The sequence below is a fragment of the Callionymus lyra genome, chromosome 12 (genome assembly GCF_982586985.1).
Source record: "Callionymus lyra chromosome 12, fCalLyr1.hap1.1, whole genome shotgun sequence".
NCBI lineage: Eukaryota > Metazoa > Chordata > Actinopteri > Syngnathiformes > Callionymidae > Callionymus > Callionymus lyra.
The window spans coordinates 17686842-17706623 of NC_141829.1; the positions used below are offsets into that span (position 1 = coordinate 17686842).

The following is a 19782-nucleotide window of genomic DNA, read 5'->3' on the forward strand; positions in this document are numbered from 1 at the left end:
TGTCATATAGGATTATGACCATGTGAGTTCTGAAGTGTCATCAGACAATCCTGACCCAATCATCAAAGGTCAGTTGCTTCCTTAAACTGAACTCTTACAGTTGCCATCGTTTGTCAGACGACTTAGAGTCAGTTTGGTTTAGTTTTCTCATGCCTGAGCGGCACAGAAACGAAAATCACAAGACTCCTTGCAAGTTGGAACTGGACCAGATCCTGGACCCGGACACTGAGACCAACAAGTCTGCAGGACTTTCAGAAAGATCAGAGACAGACCCACCACATAAAAACTTTAATTAAAATTTGTAATTAATTCCAAACATCCACTTTATCATAATCACAACTGCCTGGTCCACATCTGAGTCATCCGGCCCAGAACACTTTCCTGGTCCAGATCATGATGCTGGACTTGAGCGCAGGAGCTTGAGAGTAAACTCAGAATCCTGCAGTTCACGGAGAGCTTGAGACCTCAGCCTGTAAGTCCGGGTTCTCTCCTGCCCGGGACCAGAACAACAGTCAGAACTGAAGTCACATTGGTTGTAGAACTTTTGTTATGACTGTGTTCCACTCGTGATCACACATGGAAGTGAGTCATGACGGTCTCTCTACACAGAGACAAAACAAACATGGTGAGGTTAGTGTCCACTAGGGGGCTCCCTGCACAATCACAGTCACTACCAAACTAGGTGGACTTTCTAATTTTGAAGTATTTCACTGCCATTTGAATACTGAATACTTGTCAATGATATTTTGGAAGCATTGAAGTATTCACAAAAAAATGAATTAATAATTTCTATATTGAAAGGTAAATTTTATGTTTATATTAAACAAACTTTTAAAATGATTGTTTTTTAAAGCGTAGAGTTTGATATTCTGATTCCAATCATTAAAGAACATTTTCGCAAAAAGTATTATTTTCGAATTTGTAGCCATTTCAATTCACTAATGTTGGCACTATTTTACGGACATAAGAAATATAGAATAAGGTATTTTGGAAAATGTGTGTGTGTGTATGTGTGTGTAAAGCAAATACTTATTGTAGAAATACTGTTTAAGTAATATAATTTGTTAAATTAAAAACTAATTCAACCTTTAAATATAGAAATTATTGAATTCAATTGGTTAAAAAAACGAATGAATTGCTTCAAAAAACTTTTTTTTTTTTAATTTTAATAAAAATAAAAAAGTAAAAATGTAAACGTTTAATTCAACCATTCAATATTCTAATGGAAATGATAAAATTCCAAACTATAGATACTGCTCTAAGTGTTTTTCATGACTGAACCACCTCGACAACGCCACCTAGTCGAAGCCACAAGCACAAGTGGAACACAGCCCCAGGTAACAACAGACGCGTCATACCGTTGGAGTTCTCCGAGACTTCCCAGTTCATGGACTTCTGCACCGCCTTCTTCCAGCGAGCAAAGCGGAACTCGCTCTCTGTGGAGAGACGGCGTGAGAACACAGAAACCTTTTAATTACCATCCACTACCTTCCAGGTTGATCTTCGGCTCATATTTCTCCGACTGCATTTTCGGAAGATCGCCGGGGCTCAGACTCCAGACGCCCACACCGTCAGCAGCCCCTGCCGCCATGGCCGCACCCAGAGCCGTCGACTCCGACATCATAGCTCGCACTGACAACAAGAAGTCCCTGTGAGGCCGGGACAGGCATGTGTTTGTTTGTGTGTGAGTGAGTGGGTCCTCACCGACTGACACTCCCAGGATATCTGCCTGGAGCTGCATCAACAACCTGTTGCGCGTCATTCCTCCATCAACCTGCAACTTGTCGAGAGGAACTCCACTGTCCTGGTTCATGGCCTCCAGGATCTACACACTCACACACAGTTAAATGATGCATGATAACACACACACACAAACAAACATAGAAACACAACTACAATGACACAGAAATGCCAACATCAGTGTCAGGCTCATACACACACATTCAGATACATAAACAAACACTCAGAAACACACCGTTCACACAAATACAGACTCTCAGAAACACACATACAGTAGATACACAAACACACACACACATTCAGATACATAAACAAACACTCAGAAACACACCGTTCACACAAATACAGACTCTCAGAAACACACATACAGTACATACACAAACACACACACACATTCAGATACATATACACTCACTCACACACAGTTTACACACTCAGACACAGATACAGACTCTCAGACACACACACACAAACACACACACACAATCAGAAACACGTATACACATTCATAAACTCATTCAGTTCACACACTCAGACACACACACAGACTCTCAGACATATTCACAAATACATACACACACACTCACACGCAAATACACACATGCAGACACACACAAAAATGCTGACCTAACAAACTCAGACATACACACCTACAAACACTCAGAAACATAGACACATATGCCTACATGCAAACACAGATAAATACACAACCACCCACACACACATACATATACACACACACTCAGGAACACACACATAAACAAATTCAGACAGACACACACAGACACACTTCTCTGGTCTGGAAGCAGACGGCCTCCAGGGCGGCGAAGGCGAGGTGGTTTTTGGTGGTGAACTGTGTGAGTCCACAGATGGTTCTGGAACACAGTTCAGGTCCATTAAAATAAAAACATTCTAATGTCACTGAAAGTTCTGCTGCTCACCCTCGAGCACTGGGCTCCCAGTAGGGGGCGTACAGGCCGGAGAACGCCGGGACAAAGTAGCAGCCGTAGGAGGATCCTACTGCCGCCGCCAGTGTCTCTGAGGAGATAAAGAACATTCAATATCTTCAACGTTTTAACATCACCTTCATCAGTACCGATCTCTGCAGACGACTGGATGATGCCCATGTTGTCCTTCAGCCAACGAACCACCGCGCCAGCAATTGCCACAGAGCCCTGGAGCAGGAGTTCAAAGGTCAGGGACTCTCTAACTGGAGCGTGAGAGGCTGGTCGGGTCTCACCTCAAGTGCGTAGTATGGCGGGGATTCTGGGCCCAGCTGGTAAGCCAGGGTGGTCAGCAGGCCGTGGCTGGACATCACCGGCTGTGAGACAGGTGGTGTTAACCTGTCGAGCATCTGTGAGGCAACTGGAAGGTTTTCCTACCTTCGTCCCGGTGTTCCTCAGCAAGAAGCAGCCGGTCCCGTACCTGTAAGGGAAGAGGACTCAGGTCAGACCCGCATCGAGAGGGATTAACAACGTTTATCTATCCATTTATGTCAGCGTGCTGCTGAATTATGACCTACGTGTTCTTGGCCTGACCCTCCTGGAAACACATCTGACCCACCAGAGCTGCCGACTGGTCGCCCAGACACTGTTGAGAGAGAGAACCTTTCTATACAGTTGCAGCTAGCATTAGCAACGCTAGCACTGATGTTAGCACTGTCTATGAAAGTTACGTTAGCGCTTAAGTTATGTAAGAACTAGCTATAGTAGCACTTAAAGTAGGTTAGCACTAGCTATTTTAGCGCTTATGTTAGCTTATTACTAGCCATGTTAACACTTATGTTAGGTTAGTACTATGTAAGCACTTACATTATGTTAGCAATAGCTATGTTAGCACTTCAAATACGTTAGAAAATTTGCTACGATTGCACTTACGTTATGTTAGAACTAGCAATGCTAGAAATTAAGTTAGGTTAGCACTGGCTATGAAAGTTAGGTTAGCACTTAACATACAAGCTATGTTAACACTTAAGTTAGGTTAGTACTATGTCAGCACTTACATTGTGTTAGCAATAGCTATATTAGCGCTTCAACTATATAAGAAAATTTGCTATGATAGCACAAGTTTTGTTAGAAATAGCTATGCTATACATTAAGTTAGGTAAACACTTAAGTTATGTAAGAACTAGCTATGGTAGCACTTAAAGTAGGTTAGGACTAGCTATGTTAGCACTTATGTTAGCTTATTATTAGCTATGTTAACTCTTAAGTTACCTTAGTTCTAGGTTAGTATTAGTTAGGACTTATGTTTTTTTAGCAATAGCTATGTTAGCACTTCAACTATATTAGAAACTTTGCTACGCTAGCACTTAAGTTATGTTAGAACTAGCTATGCTAGCAATTAAGTTAGGTTAGCACTTGCTATGTTGCTATGAAAAATGTAAGATAAGCACTATCTTAGCACTTTGGTTATATTAGCGCCTCAGCTATGATATGACTTAAACTATGTTAGAACTCTTGCTCTGTTAGCAACTCAGCTACGTTATCACTCTAACAGTCAACACCAGTGTCAGGATCAATAACCTAATCCACAAGAGTCTCACCCCTGAGATTGGAACTCCTGCCATAGGACCACAACTCTGCAAGAAGACACTTCAGTCAGAGACACACAAACACCTTTACTTATACAGTAACACACAACAGACAAACACACAACAGAGTAACAAACACACATACACACTTACAATCCGGCCGTAGATCTCTGAGGAGCTCCTGACTTTAGGTAAAATTTTCATTGGCACGTCAAAGAACCTGAGAGTAAGAAAAGCATTAGTGTGTTATTGTAACTGGGTTTGTGTACGTCTATTTGTAACTGGCTGTGTGTTGGTATTGATTTGTAGCTGTGTGTATGTTTTTTTGTAACGGTGTGTATGCTTGTTTGTATCTTTGTGTATGTTTGTTTGTAACTGTGTGTATGCTTGTTTGTATCTTTGTGTATGTTTTGTTGTAACTGTGTGTATGCTTGTTTGTATCTTTGTGTATGTTTGTTTGTAACTGTGTGTATGCTTGTTTGTATCTTTGTGTATGTTTGTTTGTAACTGTGTGTATGCTTGTTTGTATCTTTGTTTGTAACTGTGTGTATGCTTGTTTGTATCTTTGTGTATGTTTGTTTGTAACTGTGTGTATGCTTGTTTGTATCTTTGTGTATTGTTTGTTTGTCACTGTGTGTATGTTTGTTTGTAACTTTGTGTATGTTTGTTTGTAACTGTGTGTATGTTTGTTTGTAACTGTGTGCATGCTTGTTTGTAACTTTGTGTATGTGTGTTTGTAACTGTGTGTTTGTAACTGTGTTTGTGCTTGTTTGTAACTTTGTGTATGTGTGTTCGTTACTGTGTTCATGTGCGTTTTAAACTGTGCATCTGTTTGTAACTTTGTGTATGTGTGTAATTGTGTTTGTAACCGTGTGTGTGTTTATAACTAGTTGTGTTTGTGGTTGTCACTGTGTTAATGTTTTTAACTTTGTTTATGTGTGTTTGTAACTGGGTGTTGGTTATGTGTTCATGACTGTATGCATGTGTGTTAATAACTATGTGTTAGAAACTTTGTGTTTTTTGTAACTTTGTAATCTGTGTTTCTGTGTGTGTGCTTGTTCCTGTGTGTTTTAACTAGGCGAGTGTGTTTTAACAATGCGAGTGTGTTTGCAACTGAATGTGTTTTGTAACTCTTTGTTTGTTTTATGATTTTGTGTGTGTAAGTAAGTGTGTACCTGCACAGCTCGGGGTCCCAGGTCCTCGAGTGAATGTTGAACAACATAGTACGACTTGCGTTGGTCACATCAGTGCAGTGAGTTCCTCCGTCTCTACCACCGGTCAGACACTGTGTGGGTCAGAACCGTGGGTCTATGTTGACTGTTTACATGGTCTAGGATAGTTCTTACCCAGATGATCCAGGAGTCCACCGTTCCAAACATGGCCCGCTCACTCTGAACGGCCTCTCGGACCTCAGCCACGTTGTCCAGCAGCCACCGAAGCTTCACGGCGCTGAAGTAGGTGCTGATGGGGAGACCAGTCTGGTTCTGGGGAACAAACAAGTCCCAACATTGTTCACCGTCTTCATATGGTTCTAACCTAGTTAATGGCTGTAGACTCACTCTGAAATGGTTCTTGTTCCTGCCTGGGGTCTTGTTGATGAGTCGCTCCACAGTGGATTGGGTCCGAAGGTCAAGCCAGACTGTGGGGACACAAGTCAGAACCTTAAGAACTTTGCAAAGTTACAGAAAAGTAGTGTAATTCTAAAGTCTTCACCGATCGCGTTGTAGAGCGGCTCCCCGGTCTCTCTGTCCCAGACCACCGTGGTCTCCCTCTGGTTGGTCACGCCCACCGCTGCATGAATGTCAAGTTATCTACCAGAACAAGTCCAATCCCAGGTTCCCCTTTATATCGCTAACCTTTGATACGGGAGAGGTCCACATGGAGCTGCTCGAGCCTCTCGCATGAAGCCTGTATGCACTCGTACACCGACTGAAGAATCTCTCGTGGGTCTTCCTCCACCCAGCTGCACGAAGAGAACACACTAACTCACTCCTTCTCACAGGGACTCACCCATCCTCACACCGACTTAACCATCCTCACTCCAACTTACCCCTTCTCACGTTGACTCACCCATCTTCACAATCAATCCTCACACTCACTCACCCTTTTCACACTCACTCACCCCTCTTTACACAAAATCACCCATGCTCACATTGACTTAACCTCCTCACATTGACTTAACCTCCTCACATTGACTTAACCTCCTCACATTTACTTAACCTCCTCACATTGACTTAACCTCCTCACATTGACTGACACTGACTCACCCTTCCTTCAAACAAACTCATTGTCCTTACACTCACTCACCCCTGTTCCCATTGACTCACCCTCTTCACAACAACTCATCCTCCTCACACTGACTTAGATATCCTCAGACTAACTTACCCATCCTCAGACTGACTTACCCATCCTCACACTAACTTACCCATCCTCAGACTAACTTACCCATCCTCACACTAACTTACCCATCCTCAGACTGACTTACCCATCCTCACACTAACTTACCCATCCTCAGACTGACTTACCCATCCTCACACTAACTTACCCATCCTCAGACTGACTTACCCATCCTCACACTAACTTACCCATCCTCAGACTGACTTCCCATCCTCACACTAACTTACCCATCCTCAGACTGATTTACCCATCCTCACACTAACTTACCCATCCTCAGACTGACTTACCCATCCTCACACTAACTTACCCATCCTCAGACTGACTTACCCATCCTCACACTAACTTACCCATCCTCAGACTGACTTACCCATCCTCACACTAACTCACCCATCCTCACATTAACTAAATCATCCTCACATTAACTCACCCATCCTCACACTAAAATACCTCTCTTCATACGCATTCTCATGACACTAACTTACCCATCCTCACACTGACTCACCCATCCTCACACTGACTCACCCATCCTCACACTGACTCACCCTTCCTTGGGGAACCTCTGCTGTACTTCAACCTGATGTTTACAGACCAGTTCTGCATTTTTCGCATTAAAAACCTGAAAAGGATCCCGAAAGAAAAAGTCCAAATAAGAGTGTTTTTGTAATTTAATGGCCAAAATCTGCTGCACATTAAGAAAACACACAAACAGCTGGTGGAGACAAGGGCGTCTACGTGTCTTCCACCATAATACCACAGGAGATTTCGTGGTGTACGTTTATGGTGAAGCCTCACTCAAGTCAACTGTTTTTGGTTAAAGTTTAACTTTTTTTTTACTCCCCGGCTCAAAGGTTACGACCCTATACACAGACTCAAAGGTCACACTGTCAAGTATAGAGAAGACTGGAGTGACTTCAAGACCCACACCTGCACGCCCCACCTCCTTCACCCTAGGGGTCCACCCTATCAGTCAACCGATGGTAAAAAAAAAAGCGTAAAAGTTGAATAGTTCTGTACATGCTGAACGATCGGTCCATTTGTGACGCGACAACTGCTTGACAGAAGTAGAAGTAGAGGGAGTAGACCTCTAATACTTCTTTTTTTCCTTCTTCAGTTTTTCAAGACTGTAAGTAGTAACTCACCAGGAACCTTGTGGAGCTCGTACCCTGGTCGATCGCGGCAATAAGGGGGTCCATGAGAAAGGGTGAGAAAGGGTGAGAAAGGGTGAGAAAGGGCGAGTGAGGTGAGCGGCGGCAGAGGTGACAGCAGTCCGCCACGTTTGACGCTCTTTCTGCGGGGGGGGGGCGTGGTCGACCACTGTGGCATGCGCCTCGGACCACAACACAGGCTCTGATTGGTCCAATGTTGTAGGCGTCAACATTATGGGAGCCAATCAGACGAGGTTTGAAACTTACAGTCTTAAAATTTCACGTTTTGAGTTTCATAATTCATGTGTTGTCTGCCACTTTAATCATATCCACACATCAAGTCTAAAAACACACTTTTGTTTTTAAATGTAATTGAAGAAAAAAACTTGAAAATCCACTCTAACAATTTAAATTACTAGTGGAAATGTTTTTGCTTTATCGTGATGATTAAAGAATATAATGATAAAACAGAAGAACACAAGCGAAAGTTCCAACTCCCACTGAGATAGATTTCCCGGATGTATTTAAATAAGATATTTTTTTCATTTCCATTACTCTGATTTAATGTTGGCTGTCAGTGTTTAGCAGAAGAAGTCATGATACATTTTCTTTTAAATAGAATGAACGAAAGGTACACGTACCACGATCGCTATTGCCATGCAGATTTTGGAAGAACACACTGGATCCAGAAAAAAACCCTCTTTCTTTTTGAAACACAAATAAATACAGGAAATGGACATTCAAAATAAATAAATCATCAAGATATACTAAAAATACAATTACAATACTCAGGATTTATATGTAAATTCTATTTTTCGACTAAAGTAAACATGAAAATGAAATGCATGAAATATAGGATTTGCCACTGTGTCTTTGCAATGGTGAATAAAATCACTATCTTTAAAGTATATACTTTATTGAATATTGTTTTGATTGTTTAAGCGCTTTGTGACCCTGGTCTGGAAAAGCGCTTTATAAATAAAAATTACTTACTTACTTACTATCTCCTCAAAACACACACTGATTTGAAGCAATTCTGAAACTTTGAGATATAATTTAACACACAGACCACTCAAAATGTGAAGCTGAATTTCATTCACTTTTTTGTTGATGGGACACTTTACCTTGTTGGTTCTTATGTAGTGTATAATATAAAATATTCTGGGGAAAAAAAGAATTTCTCTCACAACGCGACCCGTAACCATGACAACGAATTGAATTAAAAAATCTTAGACTGTTAAACTATTTCTTTTCACAGTCAATGTATTTCATCTCTTTCATCCATAAAGTAAATGTTTCTAAATGATCACCGCTACGTTGACAGAATTACGACCTCTAGTGGTTGGTCCAGGTCTACAGGACTTCACTGTGGTTCTGCTCCGGAGGGTTTAGGTCTGATCTCCGTCTTGTTCTCTGACGCACTCTCTTTGGTCCGTCCGGTCTCGCTCTGGGCCCGGTTCTGTTTTTCTTTATCCAGTGCTTTCTCCATCTCCGTGTAGTAATCCAGAGCCTTCCTGACCGGGCTGATGATGTGTTGCTGTGGAGGACAACAGGGTCAGCCACAACGACGGATCACAGGAGGCCTAACGGGCCGGACCTCTAGGCAGGGGAAGAGGTTAGCAAGCTCAACGAAGAGTGGCATGAGCACGAATCTGATGAAGCCGGTCTGAGACGAGGGCTTCGTGATCTTGTCCCGGTCCATGAACGGGGTCACTGGAAGACCTTCCAGCTTCTCCATGTCGCTCTGGGAGAACAAAGGAAACATTTTTCCTGGAAGTTCTGATAGATGGACTTGGTCAAGGGTTGGTCAGCTCCAGTCTGGTATTCTCAGGTGTAGAGGTCTTGTGGTCAGGTACGGTTCTGGTTTACATTATCACACAGGATCTGGTAAAGATCTTGTACCTGGTTATAGAACTCCTGCAGGAGACAGTCCAGCCATGGTTCTGCCACTTCCATGGGCCGGGCCTCGTTGGAGATGTCGCTGACTTTGATGACAATCATCATCAGCTGCGGACACAACTGCCGCATCAGACCCGGACTTTGACAGAGAAGACAGAATGGACCCTTTTCTCACCACGTCAGTTTGGTCTCTGCTGCTGAAGTCAAATGCAGGGAGGAGGGACTTGAACTTGTTGAGGATCTCATTGTGTCGCGTCATATCCGTGGCCAAGATGCACCTGCGGGTACACAAGAGGTGTTATGAGACAGAACCGGGCAAGGGGGATTCCTCGCAGAACCGTCACGGACTTGATGATTCCTTCTCTGATGCGTTTGTACTGATCCGTAGTCACGTTCCTGAAGATGTTGTTCTCCGTCTACAGCTCACACAAACACACTGAGTAAACATTATGACCTTCCAGGACCAACTGACTCAAGACCCCCTGTCTAGGACTTGAGAATTCAAAATGTGTCACCTGCTCCAGGATCTGGAAAGCCACCGCACAGTGGTGGTTCTCCAATGGCGAGATGTCGTTATAGCGGAGAGCCAGTTCTGTCCGGGCGTTGATCTGAAGACACAACAGTTTCGAACATGTGATATGTTGCAATACTTTAGGTATGTATTTGCATGTTTATTGTAAATAAATAATTAAATTATTTTATTTTAAAGACACTTTAATGAAATTCAAACCATAAAAGAAATATGATTTAAAATAAAATATAATTGAAAGGTAAAAATAATACATTTTATTTGAATGAGCATTTCTGGGCCCTCAAGGTCACAGTACATATACATTGTATACACACAAAACACGTCAACACATTTCTACTACCTTATCTAAGCTAATAAGTTCAATGTGGCTCAGACATTATTTTTCAAGATGATTGACAGTCCTGACTGCTCAGGGTACGAACATGCTAACACTGTGTGTATAACTGTTTCCAAACCAACGTGTCCAGGTGTGCGGTCCATACCTGGTAGGCGTTGTTGTATCCGGTATGGTCAAGGTCGTGGCAGACAGCAGAGGTCAGCATGACCAGCAGGTCAATGGGGTCCATCTTGCTTCTCAGGTCAGTCAACCAGATCAGCCCGTACATCTGTAGGAGGAAGTACCTTAAATGTCTACACCACCAAGTCTCTGTTGCATTAAGTCAGATAACGTGTTTGGAATTGCTGCAGTCAGTTCTGTGAAGAGGCCAGAATGAGGTCAACGCTGACTTACCATCTGGGTAACGCAGAAACAGTGCTTGAAGTTGTGGAATGGGATGTTGTTGTATAGCCTGTAGACCTCGAAGAGGAAGTGCTGCAGCACCTCTGGCTCGATGTTGAAGGTGGAGACGAAGTCCAGGTCCGTGTACATGACCTGCAGCAGCACCATGATCTCTGCATCTTCCCACTGCCTGCAGAGATGTGGAGAGGTACTGAGGTACCACAGGGAGGTCTGGACGGACTGGACCACCTTCTTACACTAGTACACCTCAGGGTGCACCTTGTACTCAGCACTAAATAAGTGTCATCAGAATACCCTATGGTTATATTGAACTTTTTAATGTTGAAACTTTGAATGAACTTATTGAAATTTCATTCTATATTGAAATGTTTATTTTCATAAATCTAATTGAATAATAAAAAATGTAATATTTTCAAAATATTTTTAATACATAGAGTGCTATATTCTAATATGAATAACTGAAAAATAAATGTTCTTCATTCATCATTTTTAATTTCCTAGATTTTCGATTAAATATAAAAATTGTAAAAGTTGGTATAATAGTGCGACACAAATATTGAATTTAAATTTTTTTTTGATTTATTGGAATTAGAATATACAAACCATAGTTTAAAATGTAATTATTTTTTTGTTGGTTTAATGCTTGAAACAAAATTAAAAATGAAAAGAATCAAAGACAAAGTTTCAACATTTGAAATGTTAAATTCAACCATCAAGTATTATGACATACTTCTATGTCTCGCTCGACCAGAAAAATACGAGGGTTGTTTCTGCATTGCTTGTTATTTTGTTGTAATTGTGTAATTTTTTGAAACTATTGTCAGTGTTGCTGTGAGCTGGAGAAACAATCTCCCATCTAACTAATGTTTTTTCACTTCTAAACTGGTGATGTTTCTTTACTCTTTGGAAAATGTATGATTCAAATCCAGTTTCTAGTTTGAGTAATTTGTTACTCATGTTGTGTAGAACCTGCTGCAACGATCCAGTTTTTTTTTTTTTTCACAACCATGCATGAAGACCTCTCTGTGTCCGTCGCCTTGGTGACGGTTTTGTTTGTGTTGTTTGTCTGTAGCACCTGAGGAAGCTTCATGCTTATTCATCAGCTCTTTCATCCTGCTGAGGATGCAGGGTAGAGGGGGGGGGGAGGGCACTCACCAGTTGTCAAAGGTGGGGGTCTTCAGGTACTGCCTCACCTCTTCAGAGACCTCCAGGGAACTGTGGACAACAGCAGACCATCAGAACCTGCTGTTAATAACCAGGACAGGAGAATCATACTTGCCTCATCTGGACGAACTTCTCTCGCACATGCTCGCACTCCTCTCTGGTCTTGCGGAGCGTCCTCTTGAGGTAGAACGGCGATGGCTTGTGAGTTCCTTCTGTCAGATCCTTAAACAGTCCCAGCCAGCTCAGGTGCTCCACACTCTGGATGAGGAACAACCAGGAATCATACTCACGCACTCCAGCACACGAACATCACTCCTACCTCTAGCTTCTTGCGGAAAGCCTCCACCTGCTTCTTCATCTCGTAGACCACGGCCGGAGTCTCGCTGGATTCTGCCAGGATCTTCTTCTCCAGACTCTGCAGTCTGATTCACACAGAGTCAAGCTCTGAGTCTCTCACCGTCGTCACGTCTTTTTACCTCTTCTCCATGGATGACAGGTCGAAACCCAGAGCGCCGGCCAGCTCCACACCTGAAAGCCGAGCAGGAGATATTAAGGATGAGACCAGTCCTTTTGTGACGTCTCCGTGTTGGTACCTAGAGGCTCGCTGTTGCAGTCGGAGGCCACGACCTCCAGTTGGTAGCACGACTCCGGAGAGTTGGGCTCTAGTCCTGGAGAGATGTTGGTGATGTTTCCTCGAGGGTTATAGAGTTTCAGGATGTCGTGAGGTCCGGCCTCTGCGGCGCAGCGGAACAGATCTGCGGGGTGTCCACCAAGAGTGTCATACTAGTGTCCACCACAGAATCATGCTATTGTCCACTACAATGCCAAACTAATGTCCACCACAGTGTCGTACTAGTATCCACAACAGTATCAAACTAGTTTCTACAACAGTGTCAAACTAGTTTCCACCACAGTACCAAACTAGTGTCTACTACAGTGTCATACTAGCGTTCACCACAGTGTCAAACTAGTGTCCACCACAGTACCAAACTACTGTCCACTACAGTGCCAAAATGTGTCTACCACAGTGTCATACTAGTATCCACAACAGTACCAAAATAATGTCCACCATGTCAAACTAGTGTCCACCACAGTACCAAACTACTGTCCACAACAGTGCCAAACTAGTGTCTACCACAGTGTCATACTAGTATCCACAACAGTATCAAACTAGTTTCCACAACAGTACCAAAATAGTGTCTACAGTGCCATACTAGTGTCTACCACTGTGTGAAACTAGTGTCCACCACAGTGTCATACTAGTGTCCACAAGAGCATCACACTAGTGTCTACCACAGTGTCATACTAGTGTTCACCACTGTGTGAAACTAGTGTCCACCACAGTGTCATACTAGTGTCCACAAGAGCATCACACTAGTGTCTACCACAGTGTCATACTAGTGTTCACCACTGTGTGAAACTAGTGTCCACCACAGTGTTATACTAGTATCCACAACAGTATCAAACTAGTTTCTACAACAGTGTCAAAATAGTGTCCACCACAATGTCAAACGTTTCTCCACCACAGTGTCAAAATAGTGTCCACCACAATGTCAAACGTTTCTCCACAACAGTATCAAACTAGTTTCTACAACAGTGTCAAACTAGTGTCCATCAAATCGTCAAACTTGTGCCCACCAGTGTTATACTAGCGTCTACCACAGTATAAACATTTGTCCACCACAGTGTTATACTAGTGCCATACTAGTTTCCACAACCATGTCATACCAGTGTCCACCATAGTATTATACCGGTTTCCATAACAGTGTCATACCAGCGTCCACCACAGTACCAAACTAGTTTCCACAACAGTGTCATACTAGTGGAAACCACAGAAAACTTTAAATTAAAATACAATTGTTAGATCAGAATGGAAATTTGGATTTAAACTTTGCTTCGATTCTATACTTGCACCACTAAAAACACAACAAAACACATTCAAGTGTCTGTTATATGAACAAAGCAGTAAGACTGTCGGCTGCACCTGCTGTGGCGTGTGACGCATCCCTTTGTGCTTAAAACAATTCTACAACCTTTAACTACACATACTCACACACAGACACAAACTTTATTTTCATACCCGTACATTGATACACAGTCATACAAACACACTTATACACAGACTCACACAAACACAATAAGTACACAAACCTTTGACGTCCTGAGGAGGACAGTCCAGAGGGAACTCTGCTCGCTCTGGTCGACCACTCACTGTGAAGAAGATTATTTTTGTTTCCATCTTGTCCAAGTGAAGATGTGAGTATGGTGAGATGACTGAAGTGTAGAAGCGTCCTCCTCGCTCGCTCCCCCCCTCATTCTCAACCCTCCCTACACCCTCCCTCCTCTACTCTCCTCCCCCCTCACTCCCCACATCATTGTGAACATTATCTTCACCATCATAAGTATCATAACAATTGTTATCTTCATCATTATTTTCATCATTATCTTCATCATCCTAACCATCATCGTTATCATTTTCATCCTTATCTTCATCATTCTAACCATCATCATTATCATTTTCATCCTTATCTTCATCATCATAACCATCATCAGTATCATAGCAACTGTTATATCTACTGATGGTTCCACGACCAGAGGAGAGAAATCCTTTCAGGCTGTTGCTCCTGAACTTTGGAACGATCTTCCTCTCTCTTTGCGCTTGATGGATCTACTGACTCCTTCAAGAAACATCTTAAGACGTTTTTATTTGTTCAGGCTTTTCCTTGATTTTCTGGAACTCCTGTTGTGTTATCAGTTTTATCTTGACCTTTAAAGTATATAATTATTGAATATTGTTTTGATTGTTTAAGCGCTTTGTGACCCTGGTCTGGAAAAACGCTATACAAATAAAAAGTACTTACTTACTTACATACTTACTTATCTTCATCATCGTTATCATCTTCATCATCATGGTAATTTCCATAATTATCCTCATGATCATAACCATCATCAACCCAGCTGGGGTTTAGTTATTTTTCGTCCAGCAAATTGGGCTTTTACATCTGTTTGTAAACTTCATACACAAGTATTACAGAATACAAACACGAAAGCCATTAATAGATTCAGACTTCACGGAAACTGAGTGTATCAGTCTGTTTCTGTCTCGACCCTCCTTCATCCAACAATTTTTTTTTTAATTTCGTTACTAGTTTAGTTAGTAGAGAAAGGTTTATCGTATGCAAATAATACAAATGCATGTTTCGTTTTAGTTTATTATTTATTATTCTGTTTTTATTTGTAAATCTTCCGCACCAGCAGGGGGCGGTGTTGCTGCGTCTTTCATTGCGTCACTTCCGTCTTCCTCCTCCTGCTGCTCGCCACATGGTAGTGTGTGGAACGGAGCTGCGTGCTTTTCTGTCGGAAACCTGAACTAGAGGAAACATGACGGAGGAAAAGGCCACCGAGCTGCTGGCGCTGGACCCAGCGCAAGAGAGCGAGTTCAAGGATAAAGTGAAGGAGGTGAAAAAGAAGAAGAAAAAGCGGCCTACTAAGACTAAGGTGAGAGTCTCGTGGTTGGCAAATGTTGTAAAAATGGTCGTTTTTTTGGTCACTATCTCTCTATAACTTCTACACTTTCTTTCCATCAGGGGAAGGCGTTCACACCCGGGGTCCTGTATTTGGGTCACTTACCGGTCGGACTGTTCGAGCCTCAGCTCAAGGCGTACTTCGAACAGTTCGGGAAGGTGGAGAAGCTGCGACTGTCGAGGAGCAAAAAGGTGACGAAGTAGTTGAATAAAAAAAATAAACTTAATCTAGATCTAAGGTTGAGCGTATTCATAATATCCGTAAAGTGGACACCAACACGTGGTGTAGTTGTCGCAAAACCTCGGGGGTCGGGTCGTGTTTTTCCTTTATAGCTCTGTCAAATACATAGTCTGAACATCTGTTTACCACAAACTATCATAACAGTTGTATCTCCTGAGTAAAATAAATATTATTTTTTAAATATGTGCAAAATGCCTAAACAAATAGAAAAAATTGCCTATTTTTGTAATTTTTAATCATCCCATTCCTCAAAATATTGTATGTTTATTATGGCTGAATAAAAATAGAATTCCTTATCAAAAGGAGTATAAAGCATTTGTTTATTTGATGGGGACGAAATGTTATTGAAGAACATCTTTCACAATTGAGGATATTAATATGCCAAAATATAGCAACAACCCTAGGCAAGTAAACAACACTATGTGGACAGAAGCATAGAAAACAGAAAAATTAACAACTGCACAGTATGTGTACAAACTACCGATGGGGAAAAGTTTGGTTTTCCTTCGTATTGTTTAATGCATCCGTAACAAAATTACTCTTTGATTATAACCTCAAAATTATCATGCATGGGTTTTATAACCCCGTCCCTCCTGGCTTAAAACAATTGTAGGTTGTTGGGGATGAATAGAATAGGTGGAAGATCTCTGCTGGAAAGATAAGCAAACTTTAAACTTAAAGCATGGTCACTCTAGTATAACATGTATATTTGTGCACAGTAAACTTTGTTCTTGTTCTTTTATTTTTATGAATAATTGCTGTATTCCTATGGCTAATTGGGAAAAAAAACCAATTTCCCTAAGGGATCAATAAAGTTCTACCTAAATGTTAGTGTAATGTTCAATATAATGCATCTGTTTCGGGTGTAAACGGGTCTTTGAGTTGGTTGCAAGTGTCATTGATTCCTCTTGTGTAAATTCCTGGTCTGAGACTTGCCTGGAGTAGGTCTAATGGCCCACACTTATGTACAGGGTCACAAAGCGCTTAAACAATCCAAAAATACCCAATAAAATAAATACTTAAAAGGTCAAGATAACACGAGACAAACACAAGTCTCAGAAGATAAAGGAAAAGCCTGCACAAATAAAATGTCTTCAGATGTTTCTTGAAGGAGTCATCAAGTGCAGAGCGCTCTATAAATACTAATTAATTACTTGCTCGCTCGCTCACAGTCTGTGGTTGTGATTCTGTGTTTCTGCAGACAGGGGGCAGTAAAGGTTACGGTTTCATCCAGTTTGAGTGCGAGGAAGTGGCAGAGATCGTGGCTGAGACCATGAACAACTACCTGATGGGAGAGAGACTCATCCAGTGTGAGTATCAAACTGTATTTGTCTGGACAGACATGAACATGTGGGCTCAGACTGAAAATGTCCTTTGACCCTTCACTGGTCTTGGGTCAGACAACTGAGCCTAAAGTACTACCGTGCATTTATAGCTATTGGCTGCTGTTGTAGCAGACTGATCAAACCCTTGCACACACAAATTCTCAAACGCATACTATTTGCCACACTTTTTCACGTTGTAAAAATAAAATCTCTCGATTTCTGGATGGAGACTGTAAACAATATTTGCTCTGCAGGTCATTTGATCCCAAAAGAGAAGGTGCATGAGAGGATGTTCGTGGGAGCAGTGAGACCGTTCAGAAAGCCAACCAAAAAATCAGTCTTAATCTACAACAATGTCCGGTCGGAGGAGCAGGTTTCCAAAATGACCAGCAAGCTACTGGGCAAAGAGAGGACGCTCCGGAAAAAACTGTTGGCCAAAGGCATTGAGTACGACTTCCCTGGATTTGTGAGTTCACATCCGGTTTCTTTCCCTAGTTTAAAAATCATTGTCCACTAACTACATTCTGTTCCCCTCCAGTCGGCTCAGCCTCGTCCAAAGAAGTCGTCGGATGTTCTGAACGCGTCCACGTGTAGCGACGTAAGTGACCCGACCGTTCTTGGTTTTGAATCATCTCTGGTACACATTATAGGTGAAAATAAATATTAATGTATTTAATAGCGTATCGATATTGAACAAAACTATCAATTAAAAAATGTAATTTTTTAGCATTTTTTGTTTTATGGTTTATATTTCTATAAAGTATTTTACAATTATTTCAAATAAACTTTTTAAAAACAGTCACCAAGTGAAGACTCGGGTCAAGAGGATACAGTCAACTCCAGGAAATATTCTTGCTTCAAAACATTTAAAGGCAGTTACGACCTCGGCAAGAGTCATGCGGTCGTTAAATTCTGCAACACCAGAATCGAGTACTGTGACAGTACTAGAAATATAGCTGTGTTTGTGTAGTGTTAAAGTATATCATTGTTTTCCCTGTATCATGATGCATATGGTTTCACCATGTTCTTGCAAAAACAACCCTCTACATGACAATGTGATGGATGTCGACTTGGGAGCCAGAAAGTGAAACATGTTTATAAGCTGACTAAAACAGTATTGACCTCGGGCCGAGTCTTATGTAAAAGCACTGTTTAAATTTGTCACTGCACACAAACGGCTGATTCACTATGCAAGAAAACATTGACATGAACGGGTTGTCTTTGTTGAACTACACTGACGTGTTTGTGGTTGTACAAGAGCAGATTCCTGTTCCCTCTTCCTACAACTCAATACATTCATGGCAAACAATCTATAAAGTAATTAAAAAATGCATTCCTTCATTACTGAACAAAGTTTTGAAACTTTCTGCTGTTTTAATAGCTTTAACGTTATCGTATCACTTAAGCGTAGTAAAAATAAACTTTTGAAAAAACTTCTGGAGTATTTGATATCCTAAAGGTTAGGGGTGTGTATGCTGTACATGGACTACCATACGATATATTGTCATACTGTAGGAATACAAATTTATTATATGTAGTATTGTCTGTGAACTCGAATTTACAGACCGCATGCCTCTTGATGAGGTTGTAACTGCCATTATTTGTTTTAAAACCAAAATATGTCCGAACATCTTTAAAGGCTGTTGGAGTTGAATGCATCCTCTCGTCCTCAGTCATCGCTGGAATCTCACTTGATTAAAATTTCCTTTAGCTGCGAATAACATGACTGCAAACTGGAAGGCAGATGTTTAATTGCAACAGAAAAATGATATAAATATTACCATGTTTATTAATTCTATACACAATTTATTCAAATGTTCACCATAAAATAATTACAATAAAAATGTAAATGTATTTTTAAAACTCGTTTGAGGCGTGTCGATTGTAATGTTATGGTGGTGTATGATGCACATGTGACTCATGGTTTCTGCTCTACAGGATGTAACGCCCGCCTGCACCCCGTCACTGCTGGCGAGGAGGAAATCCACAGCCGCTGATAACAACACCGACGACGACGAGGTCATCATTAAGATGCCTCCAGTGGAGGACCTGGCTTCTTCATCTGCGGAGGAGGACAATGAAGACCACCTGGAGGAAAGCAAAGACAACATGGAGGAAGAATGAAGAGGATGCCTAGTCGTGAATCTTATCTTGCCGATCATGTTGATCTGAACTTTATTCCTGTCAAAACATGATGGGGACACGAGCAGAACTTTACGTAATTGATGCTGCCGAAGACGGTCCCAGGGAGGTCAAGGTGGTTGTCTTTGGAAATAAACATTTGTTGATGTTGTTGTTCCGCCCGGTAAAGCTGCTGTGATTGTGACTTGTGAGGAGCACGTCATGTTCAAAATGATGTGTCTTTTAAATAAATGTTCAACTCTATAAACCGAGAGATTTCTGAGAAACAAAAACAAGTCTTCAAGTGTCTTTATTTTCGTCTCGTCCTTGCGTAATCCACCCGCCGGATGGCAGTAGCCGTCTGTGTTGTTTGCACCCCTGACGTCACCCTGAACTGCCAGCGTCATTGCTCGGTGCGCATG

At 41.7% G+C, this 19782-nt stretch overlaps 3 protein-coding genes and 1 non-coding gene across 4 annotated transcripts; 2 read left to right on the forward strand and 2 right to left on the reverse strand.

Annotated features, from left to right (window-relative positions):
- Positions 1-273: 273 nt before the first annotated feature.
- On the reverse strand, positions 274-7943 carry LOC148068514 (glycerol kinase-like). The gene is made up of 19 exons (XM_087803698.1): positions 7810-7943; positions 7213-7286; positions 6130-6236; positions 5987-6064; positions 5833-5912; positions 5620-5757; positions 5449-5558; positions 4427-4493; positions 4286-4321; positions 3263-3330; positions 3123-3165; positions 2981-3061; positions 2837-2915; positions 2682-2778; positions 2531-2615; positions 1705-1825; positions 1489-1632; positions 1359-1436; positions 274-490 (listed from the first exon to the last, which is right to left on the reverse strand). The coding sequence occupies exons 1-19, from the start codon at positions 7861-7863 to the stop codon at positions 447-449; spliced, it is 1584 nt and encodes a 527-aa protein (XP_087659824.1). The 5' UTR covers positions 7864-7943; the 3' UTR covers positions 274-446.
- Positions 7944-9178: 1235 nt separating this feature from the next.
- Positions 9179-14391, reverse strand: LOC148068515 (high affinity cGMP-specific 3',5'-cyclic phosphodiesterase 9A). The gene is made up of 14 exons (XM_087804636.1): positions 14301-14391; positions 12743-12904; positions 12626-12677; positions 12469-12571; positions 12265-12407; positions 12141-12200; positions 10977-11154; positions 10729-10851; positions 10230-10322; positions 10063-10130; positions 9890-9992; positions 9718-9822; positions 9404-9559; positions 9179-9352 (listed from the first exon to the last, which is right to left on the reverse strand). Exons 1-14 carry the CDS (start codon positions 14386-14388, stop codon positions 9179-9181), a joined length of 1608 nt encoding a protein of 535 aa, XP_087660762.1. The 5' UTR covers positions 14389-14391.
- Positions 14392-15452: 1061 nt separating this feature from the next.
- On the forward strand, positions 15453-19656 carry nifk (nucleolar protein interacting with the FHA domain of MKI67). Its single transcript, XM_087804721.1, has 6 exons — positions 15453-15647; positions 15737-15865; positions 17116-17224; positions 17494-17705; positions 17778-17837; positions 19178-19656. Exons 1-6 carry the CDS (start codon positions 15531-15533, stop codon positions 19361-19363), a joined length of 813 nt encoding a protein of 270 aa, XP_087660847.1. The 5' UTR covers positions 15453-15530; the 3' UTR covers positions 19364-19656.
- Positions 17271-17398, forward strand: LOC148068517 (small nucleolar RNA ACA64). Its single transcript, XR_015713202.1, has one exon. It is a non-coding gene; the product is annotated as a small nucleolar RNA ACA64 (small nucleolar RNA).
- Positions 19657-19782: the final 126 nt, after the last annotated feature.

Coding starts and splice junctions, on each gene's coding strand:
- LOC148068514 (XM_087803698.1), bottom strand. CDS start 7,863: ATGGACCCCCTTATTGCCGCGATCGACCAGGGTACGAGCTCCACAAGG. Junction 5,758..5,832: donor GGAACAAGAACCATTTCAGA/GTGAGTCTACAG, acceptor TTTGTTCCCCAG/AACCAGACTGGTCTCCCCAT. Junction 491..1,358: donor AGTCTCGGAGAACTCCAACG/GTATGACGCGTC, acceptor GGTCCCGGGCAG/GAGAGAACCCGGACTTACAG.
- LOC148068515 (XM_087804636.1), bottom strand. CDS start 14,388: ATGGAAACAAAAATAATCTTCTTCACAGTGAGTGGTCGACCAGAGCGA. Junction 12,201..12,264: donor GAGAAGTTCGTCCAGATGAG/GCAAGTATGATT, acceptor TGTTGTCCACAG/TTCCCTGGAGGTCTCTGAAG. Junction 10,131..10,229: donor CTTTCCAGATCCTGGAGCAG/GTGACACATTTT, acceptor TGTGAGCTGTAG/ACGGAGAACAACATCTTCAG.
- nifk (XM_087804721.1), top strand. CDS start 15,531: ATGACGGAGGAAAAGGCCACCGAGCTGCTGGCGCTGGACCCAGCGCAA. Junction 15,866..17,115: donor GACTGTCGAGGAGCAAAAAG/GTGACGAAGTAG, acceptor GTGTTTCTGCAG/ACAGGGGGCAGTAAAGGTTA. Junction 17,838..19,177: donor ACGCGTCCACGTGTAGCGAC/GTAAGTGACCCG, acceptor TCTGCTCTACAG/GATGTAACGCCCGCCTGCAC.